General features: G+C 39.7%; 1 protein-coding gene across 2 annotated transcripts in view; it reads right to left on the bottom strand.

Moving 5' to 3' along the window:
- DSCAM (DS cell adhesion molecule) overlaps positions 1 to 15,663 on the bottom strand; it is a 390,325-nt gene that overhangs the window by 97,354 nt on the left and 277,308 nt on the right. For both annotated transcript variants that reach the window (XM_061988625.1, XM_061988624.1), the window contains exons 11-14: positions 14,687 to 14,783; positions 13,183 to 13,311; positions 6,310 to 6,477; positions 1,578 to 1,648 (exon numbers count right to left, since the gene is read on the bottom strand). In XM_061988625.1, coding sequence (XP_061844609.1) covers positions 1,578 to 1,648; positions 6,310 to 6,477; positions 13,183 to 13,311; positions 14,687 to 14,783 — 465 coding nt within the window. The remainder of the gene's footprint in view (positions 1 to 1,577; positions 1,649 to 6,309; positions 6,478 to 13,182; positions 13,312 to 14,686; positions 14,784 to 15,663) is intronic.

Genomic DNA, 15,663 nt, shown 5'->3' with positions numbered 1-15,663 from the left:
TTCATACATAGAAGCTTGGAGGTTATAGATGACTAGATCTGATGTCAGTCACACTTCTTGAGTGCTTTAAAAAGAAACAACCCATTAAGCATTCATTTCAGTTGTTGAGAATCACTGTGTACTCTGTATTGCTCCAATAGCTACTTACTTTTCTCTGCTAATAATGTGTTGCATTTAAATCTACGCTCCATGTATACCTTTTACAAGAACATCGTTGTGTTTCACTTCAACCACCAGGTAAGACTGTGGCTAGTGACCACCTGCCTTTCACTTTTGGAAACCACTTGATGAAAATCAAGACTGATATAAATTTAATATGTGGACAGGATCCAAGAATCAGCATTGTGTTTGTGATGTGCATAAGAGGTTTGGTAAAGGCTACTGTTTTTGAAGCTTAACACTGAAATATCTCACCAGAATAGAATTTTTAATGCACTATTTTTAAACAAACTCAGAAAATCTTGACAGCTGAGGTCTCTCTGTACTAGTTGGACATCTCAGTAATCATATGTCGAGCTGCACTGTATGGAGATCGGGCAGTATAGAAACCCGTATTTCAGGAATCAACTCAAAACTAACACAGAATTATGACAGTTATTTATTATATAAATAAACAACTAAAAATTAGCCTGCAGTTGTTTATATGGTCAATAAACTGCAGCTCATTGTTAGTGTCCTGACTTCTGGATGGTCCATATCATGTGACAAAATACACATTTGCAGGAGTAATTAACATCACTAGAGAAATGAATGACTATTATGCTGTCATCCTACTCCAGCACTTAAAGCTACATATTTAAAAAATGTTAAATATATGGAATTATCAGTACAATTTGGAATTCATATTGAGATTAAACTACTGTAATTAGATAGCTTTATTCTGTCTGATACAATGTACAAGCACTACACAGAACAAAAATATTTAAAAAGTGGTTTAAGTACCTCTGATATCATATTGAAAGCATTTCAAACATTCCGTGATTGTCAAAACACTGGGCAAAATCTTGAAAAAATCATTTGAGTCAGAAGATGTGCCAGATTTTTAAACAATACTGGTTGTCTATATTTGAAAATCAGTTGCTTTGATTCCTCAATTCTCAGAGACTAGACTATATTGCTGTCTCTGTACAGACATGTCTTCAATAAAGCTCTATCCCAAAGTCCATTGCAACGGGAAAAAAAGAAAATCTTAATGGCTCCAATAGTTTGGGAAAATTTTGCCCAAAACCACAGTGAAATTCTGTGAATGCTCATTTTCCAAGCCTTATTATAGAAATCAGAAGGGGGCTGGATTAGATGATCTCTAAAGGTCCCTTCCAATTCCCACCATTCTATGATTCTAAGTAGGGAATGCTATTATCAGAGTAGGCAAGAGGCTGCTGCTGTTACTCTCCAATGGAAGGTTCTTTCCTTGCATAATGCACGAGTCAATGGCCAATATAAAATTTGTCAGCAAAGCTATCTGCAAGGTCTCTCCCAAATAAAATAACTGATCCATACTTATAATACTCCCATCAGTGGTACCTCTTTGCACCAAAATACCGTTAGAGTCTATATTGTTCACTGTGTACATTTACCTTCCATGTGACCCTAATGCTTTGTGAAGATATAGGCTCAAGTTGAACATCCTGAGGTGGACCATCAGGAGCTGCAGAGAGAAAACAGATGGATCAAAACTGGCCCCCGCAATATATAGAATTCAGTATTTCACATGGTATGTCACCAGCTTAACACACCACTGCCATTGAGATTTGGACTTAGTCAATATCATGTGGAAATCTGAAGACACTATATCAAACAAAATGAGACCTTAGCATCTTCTTTATTCAGATGTCATCTCTGGCTAGCAGTGAAATACAACTCAAATCAAAGCATAGCAAGTCGGCAAATAAAAGAAGCATGAATAATAGTGACTTTTGTTGTTCAGTGATATGCTCACAATATTGTTACTGTTTTGTAAATAAGGAAGACATTTTCAACAGTCAGAACCCTGTAGGTGATAGAAATGCAGCAGAACTCATTTGAAGGCAGGTGAGACGAGGGCTCTTCAGAAGGCCTTCGTCATGTCACAAACTTTCCAGTGGGATCTGCTTTTGTCACTAGAGACTGAGTGCTTTCAAATAAATATCAAATATTTTATACACAAAGACCTGCACACTTTACCTTCCCCATTCCTCAGTGTTAAGTATCCAGGCCAGGAAATCAGACAAAAAATAACTTCCAGATGGAAAAAGTATGCTACATCTCCTGCCTGAGTGATGGGGAGTTTCATTTACTATTGTTACTCTGCTGAAGGTGTATACAATGCTTTAAAGAAGAATGAAAAAAATGGCTATCAGTCTGGGGAAACCTACTTGTCAGTGGGAGAGCTACAAAGCAGATCAAGAACTGACTGGGACTGAATGGAGAGATGTGAAGTAAACTTTTTGCTCAGTGAGGTAAATCATTGTAAAAGAAAGATCTGAAGGAAGCAATGGAGTAATCTCAAGCTGCTCTAGAGGGTTCCCTTGATGAAAAATGTGGCTTCAGTAAAAGGTATTTAAGTTTAATAGTATGACAAAGGAAGTAAAGCAATAAAAAGGGTGAGATGGGGCTGTTCAAAGTAGAGAAGTAGTAAATGACAGCTCTGATGATAGGAACCAGAACATTTTGCTCTAACTGATGAAAGCAGAGAGAGCCAGAATACAGCTTATAATATGTTTAAGTTATTGCAGATGCCCTATTCTGTGCCATTCTTGACTGTCCTTCATATAGGAAATTTCCAAAGGTTGAAAGAACCTTATTTCCATTCTTATTTCCATTACTGTACAGGAAGAAAAAGAGGAGAAAACCCACTGTCAAAAATGAGATCTCTGTGAATTTTTTTAATCCTGTCCTTGATTCTGCCCTGCTGATGACAAACATGAATGCCATTTCTCTAGGTTCTTTATAATGTAGCGGAATATAAGGATAGTATTTGATCACAAAAATGGGATTTAAATTTGTTCCTTAAAATCTTGACCTTTCTTGCAAGATCCCGTAAGTTTTTGCAGATCCAAGTAGTTAACTGTTCCCAGCATACCATGATGATATCTTAAATAAGAAGTAATTTATTTTACATACTTAATGTCATACAAAGTTTGTGACAAAGACATAAAGAAAACCCAGGTAGTCCAGTATTATAGGTGGAGTCACTTTTGCTTGGTAACAGGGAGAAGGAGCTACAGTGCTGGTCTCATAAACAGTTCTCGAAACATCTCCCATCTCTGAGGTGGACCTACCTCCAGCCCAGCTGGGCTCATCTGGTATCTGTGTGATCACTATTTAAGAAGAGAAATCTGGACACAAGAGGAGGTGTAGGAGTGGGACAAGATGGAGGTGATCATTCGGACCCCACAGTCAGAGAAGGATGAAGGGAAGAGGGACTGGAGACCCCTCTGCAACCTATGGTGAGAATGCAGGCTGTACCCCTGCAACCCATGGAGGGCAATGGCAGGACTGAGAGCCACCAGAAACTCCGTGTGAGTGCGCCCGGACGGGCGAGAGACTGTGTGAGGAGGTGGCCATGGCACAGGCCATGCTGGAGAGCCTGTGGGCTGCAGAGACCCACACGAGAGGCAGAGAGGAGCTGCAGCCCTCAGGATGAACACACAGCAGAGCTGCCCATGCAGGGCTATCCAGCCTGTGAGGGACCCTGTGCTGGAGCAGGGAGGACTAGGTGAGAGAAGTGGCAGAAGCCATTGGAAAGGACTGAATCTCCCACCACTCGGGAGAAGGTACAGACAGCAAGAGCATGGCTCTGAGCCCCAGAAAAGGGGAGGGGTAGAAGGAAGTTGGTATTAAAAGGCCAGTTGTGCTCTTCATCATCACGCCACTCTGTGGTGTTTTCTGTTTGTTATGGTTTTGATTGGTGGTGGATTAAATTTATTTTTTAATTTTCTTCCCCAAGTTGAGTAGTTGTGTCTGTTTTGCCTGAGATCGTAAGTGGTGAGTGAACCCTCCCTGTCCTTAGGGAGTTCCAAAGCCCCTTGATACTTACAGCTGGTCATGGTCCTTTGTGCCTAGATGAGCCTCCACCACAACACCCAGCTTCCTCTGTGGATTTCAGTATTAAACAGCCACTATGTTTTCATTTTTCTGACAAGCATTAGTGCAGGTGCGCACTTGGAGTCTGTTTTCCAATATAGGAGCTAAATGTGGTTGTATGAAGGCAAAGATGAGGCCTGTAAGCTTTGAAATCATGCCATGCTTGACTATTCCTTTGGCACAGAGACCATGTACAGTTTTCATTCTAATAGCTAGTGCTGGGTGACTCAGGTTACTGTAATATGTGATACACAACTTGTGCCCCCTTGCCAATAGCATGGTTTGAGTTGTTCAGTTCTTATATTGTCTTACACCTTTATTTTGCTCCCTTCTCATTACCTTCTCTCTCATTCCCTGCACCCATGCTATTCTCCTTTTCTTGTTGTAAAAGCAGAGCACAGAAGTAAACAGTGATGAAAAAATGGCATTGCACACCACCTGAAATCAAAACCCAGGAGACAAACATCACATGCTCTGCCTAAGCCTGACCTCCTCACTTCCATTTGTTCCCTAGGTAGATCAGTGACTTTTGAACACAGTTCCACACTGCTGGTCTTTTTTTTTCAAATAGACAGTACCTCAAAAGACAGCGACAAAAGGATCAATTATTCTGAAACTTGGTTACAAAGAACTGAATAAAATGTGTTGTTAAGGTTCCACCCTGTTCGTGGGGAAGCTGGTGGGTTTTTTTTATTTTAAGGCCAGCTGCTGATCCTGACAACTTAATTATCAGCCAGAAAAAACACAGCAAGAAATATTCCAAGGATGAGTGAATAAGAGAGAATGAGAGAATAGATCCAAGACCCCTTCCTTTGCTTTGATGTTTATGCGTAAGGAAAGACAGGCATTTTGGGGACACATGATGCTGGATAGAAGAATGGATAGTTTGTTTTCTCTAGTTATTTCACATTTTCATTAAACAAAGAAAGAGAAAATCCCTGACCAAATGATAAATGTTTTGTAAGCAAACTATTCACCATTAATAGAGTCATTCACTGAAGGCTTCCTAGGATGAAAAAACAGCCCTTGTGTCCTGTCAAGGCCAAAAACATGATGATAAGGGGTATATTTTCACTGTACTAAATTCACTCATGAAGAAAATTAGTGGGAATTACATACTTGTAGTCATATGAGCTGAACTGAAAATTGGTCACTGAGTGTGCAAAGCCTAGACCAACATGAATCTTCACAAAGAAGGGTTTTCACTGTCAGGACACTGCCACCCAGACACTTGCATTGCTGTCCCCAAAGAAGTAAGCATAGCTGACTTAGTGTAAGACAATTAGAAAAATAACATTCACAAGATTAAAAAAGTGCTTTCAAATACAAATGACCAAACTCTTATCTAGTCAAGACATTTTGGAGTAACTTCACCCCAGCTTTGATGGGTTAAAGTTGTTGATGTTGCTTGAGTTACTCTCAACACCATTGTCTATTGTACATAACTGCAATGTAGGCTTGGCAGATGCATTTTTGGCCGTTCAGCATTTTTGTTCCTAACTGCTGCAATAGAAAGTGGTAGCCCTCACTCATGTCTTTTTTCACTGTCACATATAACATGTAAGAGTTTGCATGTGGTAGCATGTACAAGACTTTGCTGTCCTTATCTATCTACCACTTCTGCTAGCCCTAAGAAATAAAAATAAGATGGCATCTGAAGGCAGCTGCTTCCAGCCATTGAAGTGAAAATGCTTGCACAGCTTTCTTGGTACAGAAACCTGTAACCATGCAGAAGAATATAAGCAATAAAGAACAGGGAAATGACATCAACTGATGACAGTCAACTGATTTTACAGTGATCAGAAAATTAAATGATGAGGGGGTTAGAGGATGGAATATTCAAAGGAAGATTTGATTCATGTAGATCAATGTTCCCAAATGGAGTGTCTTAAATTAGTTACCTATACTAACATCTGTGCATCTAAGGAAAGCTGCGCGACCCACAGGGGAAGAACCACCACTAAAAATGGTATGTTGCTGATTGAGTTCCCTGACTGTAGATACAGGTGTGCCGTTTCCAGAACCTCAGGCTGAAAATTTGTAGCACAATGTCTTCTTTGACCACTAGATGCCACTGAATGGCTTTAATTACAGGCCTGCATGATGAAGTTGCAAAAGTCACAATGTTTTATGGGAACAATTAACTGTTTCTTTCGATGCAGCTGCAGCAACATAAGCAGCATTTCAAGTAAATGTTCCTCACATCAAAGAGCCCAATTTAGACACTACAAAATCAGAGCATACCTGCTTCATCAGTCGTGATGGTGAGCTCATTGCTGGCCTCGCTCTTGCCGATGCGATTCTTGGCGTACATACGAATGTTGTAAGTTGAAGAAGGATGGAGGTCAATGATAGTGGCTTGGTTTAGCTGGGGGGAAACATCTTTGGTTCTCTGAACAGAATCCCAAGAGTCTATTTAAAAAAAGGTTAAAATAAAAAAAAGACAAAAAAAAGGTGACGTTAACATCTCTAACTCAAGCATGCAGTTAAACCTTCTCACAGAGCAGGATACTACCATTGCTGAATTAACCCAGAAAATACCTGCTGCTATAAGGAAATTGAGTGATATCTTCCTTGAGAAGCACTATAGCCTGCTCCAAGTGTGATGCTGTAAACAATAGGATCTCAGACATGGAGTCCTCAGCAAATATGAGGAAACAGCTACTCCTTCGCCTTCTTTTGAGGGGCTGGTGAAAGCAGCATAAATTCCTCAGTATTGTGTGTGTGTACATACTGTTTTTTTACCATTGCTACATTGGAATAGATGTGAAAAAGATGGGAGCTGCTGCCCCCAAGGGATCCTCACTCAGCATGAAGGTTGGCTGTGCTACAAAAAGGGGGGATAGCGAGTTCATAAAGAGGAATAGAGTGCTCTAAAGACTAGCAGCGATCAGGCAGAAAGTTTTATCCCCAACTCCAGAGTTTAGACCATAGGTGAATGGCAAACAGAAGCCTGGAATACTTAGACATGGGGTTCAGCACTCTCCAGGGCCAATGCTATCTTCCTGACTTGTGTTAGTTTAATACAAAGGGAATGTATTAGCTGTTTGCATATATCTGTAAAGGGAGGAGCACTTTTGTTTTTACTCATCTTCTTGTTACATTTTTAATAAATTCTCCAGACATGTAATAAGAAAAAGGGCGGAAATAAGCTAAACTCAGCAACCATTCTTTTTCACCCAAGCATTCATTTGCTGCAAAGCATCTTAATATCTTTGATAAGTTGCCATCCTTCACTTTGTTCTTACTGCAGGCAATGTTCCTCCTTTAACCTCTACAGCATCATAGGGGGGATGTCACTGGAGGCTCTACAGGTGTGTTTTACAGTATGGGTCACTATAGGCAGAATTGCATAAAGCTCAGCAGATAAGAAAGACTAGTTTAAAAACAGAAAGCTCACTTAGATACAAAATATTTGCACATACTGTGTAAAACGATCTTGCTAAAAGATGCACAAGTTGTCACAATGACATCTGTAGCTTGGCTGGTTACAGGGCTTGTTTGCCTGTCCGTATGGCTTCGTTTACCAAGAAAGCATTTAGGAATCAGACATTCAAGTGCTCTCTAAATTCATTTGAATATATTTTTCCTTGGTAACTGAGCTTGTCACAGCTTCCTTTGTAGGATGCTTTCAGAAGGTCTAAAGGAATTACCTGCAGGCAACACTGCTAGAATTTGCTTTCAGTTTTCTACAACTTCACAAAATTTCTTGAACTTTACAGAATTTTAACCAGCACTTACATTCCATTTTGTTAAATGTTTTATAAGCACAGAAGGAGACTCTGTTTGTTCCAGTGGAATTTTAGAAAAAAGGACCTACTTGGTATGGAGAATGTGTTAAATTTCTCATGGCGATGATGAGAATTTACATTAGTATTGTCTGTGTATTATCAAATTGCTTAAGTTTTCACTTGGTAATTTGAAATACAGGCCTCTGAGTGTCAGGACTCTGTAGTACGCATGAGTTGATAAAATTAAATAAAGAAATTAAAAAATATCTGGTGATTCTTAGTAAAGTAAGTAACAACACACCATGCAAAAAAAAAACCAAGAAAAAAGAGAGAAGAAAACTCAGTCTTCTGTACTTCCAAATGTAGATTTCCAGAGTTTTTGAAGGGTAAAATAAACCAACAGAAGCAATCCAGAGGCATGTCAGTTCAGAGATAAATTAATCATTTTTTTTTCCAAAACCGTTTTTGGTTTTGAAAAATTTAAGTGATAATAAGAAAAAAGTTAATTTTGCTTTCTTCTGACAAACCCTACAAATATTTGCATCCATGTTTTAAGAAATTGTGTGAGGTGTTAAGATTATCTAATTTTTTTTTCTGGTATTTATTGTTGCTCATCAGAAAGGTATAAAATCTACTTAGCTAGAAAGACTCAAAGTGCACAGAAAACAAGCAGCAATGATCTAGGGGAAAAAAAGAAATAAAGAGTGGAAGGTTTAACATATTCATTATTCCACCCATAAAATGTTATACCCAGTCATTTCTGAGTGTTATATAAAGTGCACGCTGACACAATGACCTATGAAAAATTTACGGGTTTATGAAAACCAGCAGCTTTCCAACCTGTTCCTAAAAAAAACCAAGCCCGGAATTTGAGATCACCCTGAAGAAGGCACACAGACCCCCCTCTGTGAGGCCGCCGGGCACGGGCCGGCGCCGCCCTCCGGTGGCCATTGCCGGTACTGCACCCGTCCTTCCCAGCTCCGCGAAGGTACGTGCGGCCTGAAGGGTGACCAGTTCACATATGAGCCCAAGAAAGGGCAAAGCACGGCCAGTTGCATGAGGTTTAACAAGGCCAAGTGCCCTGTCCTGCACTTAGGTCACAACAATTCCATGCAATGCTACAGGCTTGGAGATGTGTGGCTGAAGAGCTGCCCAGAGGTAAAGGACTTGGGGGTGTTGGTCTGCTGACCATGATCCAGCAGTGTGCCCAGGTGGCCGAGAAGGTCAATGGCATCCTGGCCTGTATCAGAAATAGTGTGGCCAGCAGGACCAGGAAAATGATTGTCCTTCCCAGCTCCGCAAAGGTACATGCAGCCTGAAGGGTGGCCAGTTCACATATGAGCCCAAGAAACGGCAAAGCACTGTCCTTCCCCTTCATATCAATAGCCACTGGTGAAGCCACACCTCAAGTGCTGTGTTCAGTTTTGGGTCCCGCTATACAAGAGGGCCGTTGAGGTGCTGGAGTGTGTCTGGAGATGGGCAACAAAGCTGGTGAGGAGTCTGGAGCAGAATATCTGATGAGGAGCGGCTGAGGGAAGTGGAGTTGTTTATCCTGGAGAAAAGGAGGCCAAGGGGAGACGTGATCACTCTCTACAACTACCTGAAAGGAGGCTGTAGTGAGGTGGGGGTCAATCTCTTCTCCCAAGTAATGAGTGATAGAAGAAGAGGAAATAGGTTCAAGTTGCATCAGGGAAGGTTTAGATTGGAGACAAGGAAGCACTTTTTCATTGAAAGGGTTGTCAAACACTGGAATAGGCTGCCTACGGAGGTGGTATAGTCTCCATCCCTGAAGATATTTAAAAGCGGTATAGATGAGGTGCTAAGGGACATGTTTTAGTGGTGGGCTTGGCAGTGTTAGGTTAGTGGTTAGACTCAAGGATCTTAAAGATCTTTTCCAACTGAAATCATTCTAAGCATAACTGATGTCCAGTTTTCCCTTCAGCTTTCCTCAGTGACATAAAAAATAAAAAAGATGAGATACCAGTATAGGCTGGGGATTGATCTGCTGGAGAACAGCTCCATGCAGAGGGACATGAAAGTTCTGGTGGACAGCAAATTAAACCTGAGTCAGCAGTGCACTTTCACAGCCAAGAAGGCCAAGGGCATCCTGGTTTTCATTAAGAGTGTAGCCAGCAGGTCAAGGGAAGTTATCCTCTCCTTCTACTCTGCCCTGATAAAGTCACATTTGAAATACTGTGTCCAGTTTCGGGCTTCCCAGTTCAAGAGAGACAGGGAACTTCTGGATAGTGTCCAGCAGAGGGCTACCAAAATGATGAGGGAACTGGAGCATCTCTCATGAGAAAAGGCTGAGAGTCCTGGGACTGTTTAGCCTGGAGAACACTGAGAGGAGATCTTACCAATGCTTACAAATACCTAAAGGGTTGTTGTCAAAAGGATGGGGGGAGTCTTTTCTCTGTAGTGCCCAGTGACAGGACAAGGGGTAATGGGCATCAGCTGGAACACAGGAAGTTCCACTTGAAAAACTCCTTTCTTGTGAGGGTGAGGGAGCCCTGCCACAGGCTGACCAGACAGGGTGTGGAGTCTCCTTCTCTGGAGATTTCCAAAAGCCACCTGGATGCATTTCTGTGTGACCTGATCTAGGTGAACCTGCTTGAGCAGGGGGTTGGGCTGGATGATCTCTAGAGGTCCCTTCCAACCCCAACCATTCTAGGATTCTGTAATTCTGTGAGAGGCACAAAGAAAAGACCACATGCGTACTCTTGTCTTCAAACCTTTTTGTATATCTCCAGTGGAAAAATGTGATGACTACACAGAGTGATTTCAATGAAGGGCCATAGGTACATTTCAATATAGATGTGCATTGTATCTAAGTACTGACACAGCCTGAAATGCTCAGCTCTCACTATTTGGATTGCTCCTGCATGGCAACTGGACCCTGCAGATGCTACCTACCTATGTGATAGGCAACTCCACATTCCTTCTAGAGGGTAGCTAAAAGTGTCTTTTTTGTCTCACAGCATGGCAGGGGTAGATAGGATACATGAGCACCTTATAGTGAAGTCCATACATGACGTGGTCACCTGCACATTCTCTGAAACTAAAAAAGTTCTGTAGCTTTCCTTCTTGAGAAGCCCGGAGGACACATCCTGCTGTAATCTCATTTAGAAGTCCTCAGGGTAAGCAACATAAGGGGAAAATTCTCACTAAACACATCTGTGCAGCTTACAGCTTTACTTTGGCCTTGGCAGGATGTTCCCTGAGCTTACTGCCTGGATTGTGAATGTTTTACCTAAGTTTCTCCTGTCTCTTTAATGTCTTGAAATTGTGAGAAGTTTTCTTCGCTCTTCTTTGTTCTAACTCCCCCCAATTACTATGTACAAGTTCTCCAGAAACCATCTTTGGTGTTTCATCTTCTTGATGATTTAATTAATGTCAAAAATTGTGTGCAAGAATTCAGAAACCTAGTCCTGGCTCCTCCAAACACTGAGCCTCAGATTCTAAAAAGTGACATTCTATTGTTTGCCATAGATGAAAATAACTGCTCCTTTTAGGACGTGACCTCTGGTATTTATCTTCACAAGGAAATAGTTTCTCCAACACCAATTCTGTCACCTACTATTTTTTTCTTTCTTTCATTTTTTTAACCCTTATGACTATGCTATGTGTTTCATCCAGTCTGATGATGCTTCATTTGGTGTCATGCTATTGTACAGAGGCATAATTTTGCAATGCAAGCTCACAGCGATTACCACTTAATCTTTGACTGCATTCTGCATTATCACTAGAAAACATTGAGCTAAATCTATTAGACTTCTGAAGTCCATTTCCACCACTGCTTCAATCAAAGAAAAGCAGCTCAGTCTTTTTAGATGGAGTTATGTGATCTCCATGATTCAGAAATACACGTAATGTTTTAAGGGTGGAAAGGGACCATATTGACAAGAATTACTTTCAAAATCTTTTCTGGAGCAGGTAGGCGGTTGGAAGGAAAGGAAAAGAATAAAAAAGAAAACAAAGGTGAGAAACTTTGAGGTACACATGTCCCTTGAAGACACCCTTGCCTAGTCTAAATCTCTAAAGCTGCCGTTCCTGACCACAGCCTCTGTGGGGTATCTTCACCTGTAATCTTTCAGGCACCATGCTCACTTGTACAGCACCTATTTCATTTCCAAAAGTCAATGCAAAAATGATGGCTGATGATTTAACGCTCTTGAAAAAAAGATATCTAATAATGAAGGAACCACAACATTTTTGTCTAAGCACAAAGGAAATACATAATGTAAACAACGAATAATAAAGATAAGTAGCACAATGATTTTTTTTTTAAAAAAGGTAAATTTTTGCATTTTATGAACAAGTACATGTTTACACCTTGGAACAAACAAGAGAAGACTATAAATGTACTATAGTTGCTTTGATAAACAGAATGTTTCACCAGTAAGCACAGACATATAACATTCCTATTATTGGACTACATTCCTTTAAAAATAGTGTAACAAACTCCAAGATAAAATAGTACAATATAATTTCTCAATTTCTTTGTAATAGTTCTTTTCTAGTTCCTCCTCAGATTATGACTCAAGAACAGTGCTTAACAATGTGCCTAATTTTAAGTGTGCTGTTTCATCACAGAGTTCCAACACAACTTGGATATATTTAGATTTCAATAGACAGGGAATATTTTGATGGCTTAATATGTACAGGAACAGGAATACTTTCATGATGTAGGAGGTTGGGTTTTTTTGGGATTTTTAACTATTAATTTCATTGATCTTATTAGACGTTCATGGATGTGACTACATGGTGACTAGGTATCTGCTTACATTGGCCTGACAAGTATGTGCCATCGGTCTTCTCCTTCAGATTATTTCCAGTGTGTTACTGAGAACTCTGTGTGATGCTTCAGAAAACTATCACCCAGCTCTCTAGAAATTCTCATAACTACCCTTTTTTACTTTCAGGGAAGATGTCATGTACTTATATATGGATAGAAAATAACTTTCAAGATCAGCTTTACAGGAAAAGATGATTTGTGAGGTATTTTTATTTATAGGGAAAAAAATGAAAAGAAAAAAAATATGGAGAAAAGATAAGAATGGAGACCAAGAAATAGCTAGCAAAACCATTATACCAGCTATCACCTTGAATGGTTTGTTTTGCAACAAAATTTGTTCCCCTTACTTGTAGGTTTCTCTGGAAACCTACAAAAGCAGCAATTGCTAAACTCGATGTCCTTATATCAAAAAAAAAAAAAAAGAAAGAAAAAAAGACCACAAATGAAGATAAATCTTCCTGTGGAAGGTTAAATAAACCATGGTAAAAATTTCTACCAGGCAGTTTCAATTTATGAATTATCTTTTACAATACAAATTCAGAGATGAATGATGAGCGATGGGGATTAATTCAGAGGAAGATCATTTCTTACCCGACTTGTTCTTGCACTCAATATCGTAGCCAGTGATGGGGCTATTTCCATCAAATCCCATGGTCCATCTGAGGGCAATACTGCGTGCTCTCACCTCTCGGATTTCTATTTCAGGAGGGTCAGGGGGTTCTGAGTAAACACATACACAGTTTTAGTTAGAAGAAAGCCAGTAGTCTTAATGAGATAACATTAATGAGAGTGGACTGACATAGCTTACTGGTGGTAAGCTCTCATGGCATTTTCTCTGGTCACTCATTAGTACCCTGAGCTAGTTAATCACCTGCTGAAGAACTCTCAACAGAGGGAGGAGAAGTCATTTTTCTACTAGGAGTCACTGATGTACTCAGTTAAACACTGACTTCTGTTTAACTTTCTTATATGCAACATAATAACATTTCCTTAAAAGCATTCTAAATTGGACTACTTATGCTAGAAAATATTTTTGCCTTGAACACTGAATTTCACTGATAGTTCCACAGTTTTTACATGAAAGCTGATGGTAAAAGTAGGATTACTAAATTTAAAACTGCTTAATTTGGGGGGAGAGGAAGCAAAATTTCTATTTCACTGAGTATGTTTAAAAGCCTTCACAGAATATTTTGATAACAATATAAAATTAAACTAAAGCCTCTTTCTGCTACTAGAGTTAAGGATGTATATAAACAGTATTTATATCCATTCTAATGCCCCTTTAAAATTTCATGGCAGTATAAATGAACAGTAGTGTACCTGAGAACCCATTCTTAGACTCCACCTGAATTTTACAACAGGGCTACCTTGGGAATTCACTGAAATCTGCTGTTACTTGAAAGCAAGAGAAGAAGAAAGAAATTTGCAAATCCTAGAAATCTGTTGTGTGCATGCTCAAAGGCATAAGCACAGGAACAAGCATCACACAAAAATAAGCAGTGGCCAGTGGCTGAATCCTGTTCATGCTCTGCATCTCAAATGCTGTCACCTCTGTTGCTCCAGGATTTTCTGTGAAACCCCGTGGAAGAGGAAACCCAGCCCTGGGCAACTAGGTTCCTAGAGTTTACATTGTGCAACCTGATTACACATTATTTTGAGTGATTAAACTTGAAATATTTTGTTTAAAGATCCACAGTACATTTAACAACTCCAGATATCAAGTCAGATCTTTTGTTTTACTTGAGTTTTAAGTACATTAGTTCTTTAAACACAAAAGCATTCTTGTCCCCTCCCAAAGTAAATCCCTCTCTGCTGAAGGTGACAGATTTAAGTATCTTTGACAACTAGTATATTTTTTTTTAAAATCTTGTTTATTTGTACAGATTTGGAAAGACTTGAGTTTATCCTTTATTTAATCTCTGATGCTGTAAAATTAAAGACTGAGCGTCTTAATGCAGCTCCTCATTTATTTTATAATGAGGAACACATTTAATTAGGATTCAGAGCCTCCCTCCCCCAACAGATTTCTGAGGATGGCATACACTTACTGGACAACAATAGCTGTGTTTTTTTCCTTATGTTGTCCTCTTCCTACCTTGCACAGTGAGCTGAATTATTCCACGATCCTCCCCATAAGAATTGATGGCATGGCAGGAAAAGAAGCCAGAATCTTCACGCACAGTTGGCAAAATCTATAGGTGGTTTGAAAAGAAGTGATTGATTGAACAGCACGTAGAGAATATAAACCAACAGCTTTTCTGTATGGTGCAAGAAAAATTGTACAAACTGTTTTACTTGACAGTTATAAATAGATATTGCATGTTATCCACATACATACATATGTATAGTAAAGCATCCAAAATACTGAGACTTATCAAAGCTAGCAACACCTGGGCTGAGGAAGCAGGCTATCAGCTCTACATGTGTAGTCAGGAGTTGGAGCACCACCTATTCCTGTAGCTTCTCACTAGGAGGCTTGTTTCCCATTACTCATAAGTTTGCCAAGTATTTAACAGTTGGCTGAAATCTTCCATATAAAATGGTGCTTCCCGCTGCCTCCAAATTTTTCCAGTTATTTCTGAAAATAACTCAGGCGGCTGAAGTCTGTGTGGAGGAAATAAAGGTTCGAACATAGGAGGTGAACCCTGTAGTATTCAACACAGTGCCTCGTAATAGAATTTTTGGGTGGTCTTTTTAAAAAATTTTATATTTAATAACATAGAAAGTGATACATAATTTTTACATACATGATCATTGTGACATTTTTCTACAGGACCACTGCTTCATTCAACATATAACAGAGAAAGGATTTTTTTAAATGAGCAGATATTCCAAATACTATTTTTTTCTCGTTCTTCAGTGTGCTGCTCCACACTTTATTTACTGCACACAGTTCAAACTGTGCCCTGAAGACAGACCTAATTCATTTTCTTGCAGCCTTTTCTGTGGCATTCACTTATGCAATACCCATTTCAGAAACATGAGCGAATTTATTTTCATGAACTCTGACATCATGAAGAGTATTGCCACCATTTCGTATGGGGAATTAAGGAACCAGATATATGATAATGT

This window comes from Colius striatus, chromosome 1 (genome assembly GCF_028858725.1).
Source record: "Colius striatus isolate bColStr4 chromosome 1, bColStr4.1.hap1, whole genome shotgun sequence".
In the NCBI taxonomy this organism is placed as follows: Eukaryota; Metazoa; Chordata; class Aves; order Coliiformes; family Coliidae; genus Colius; species Colius striatus.
This window is presented reverse-complemented; position numbering and strand designations above follow the sequence as displayed.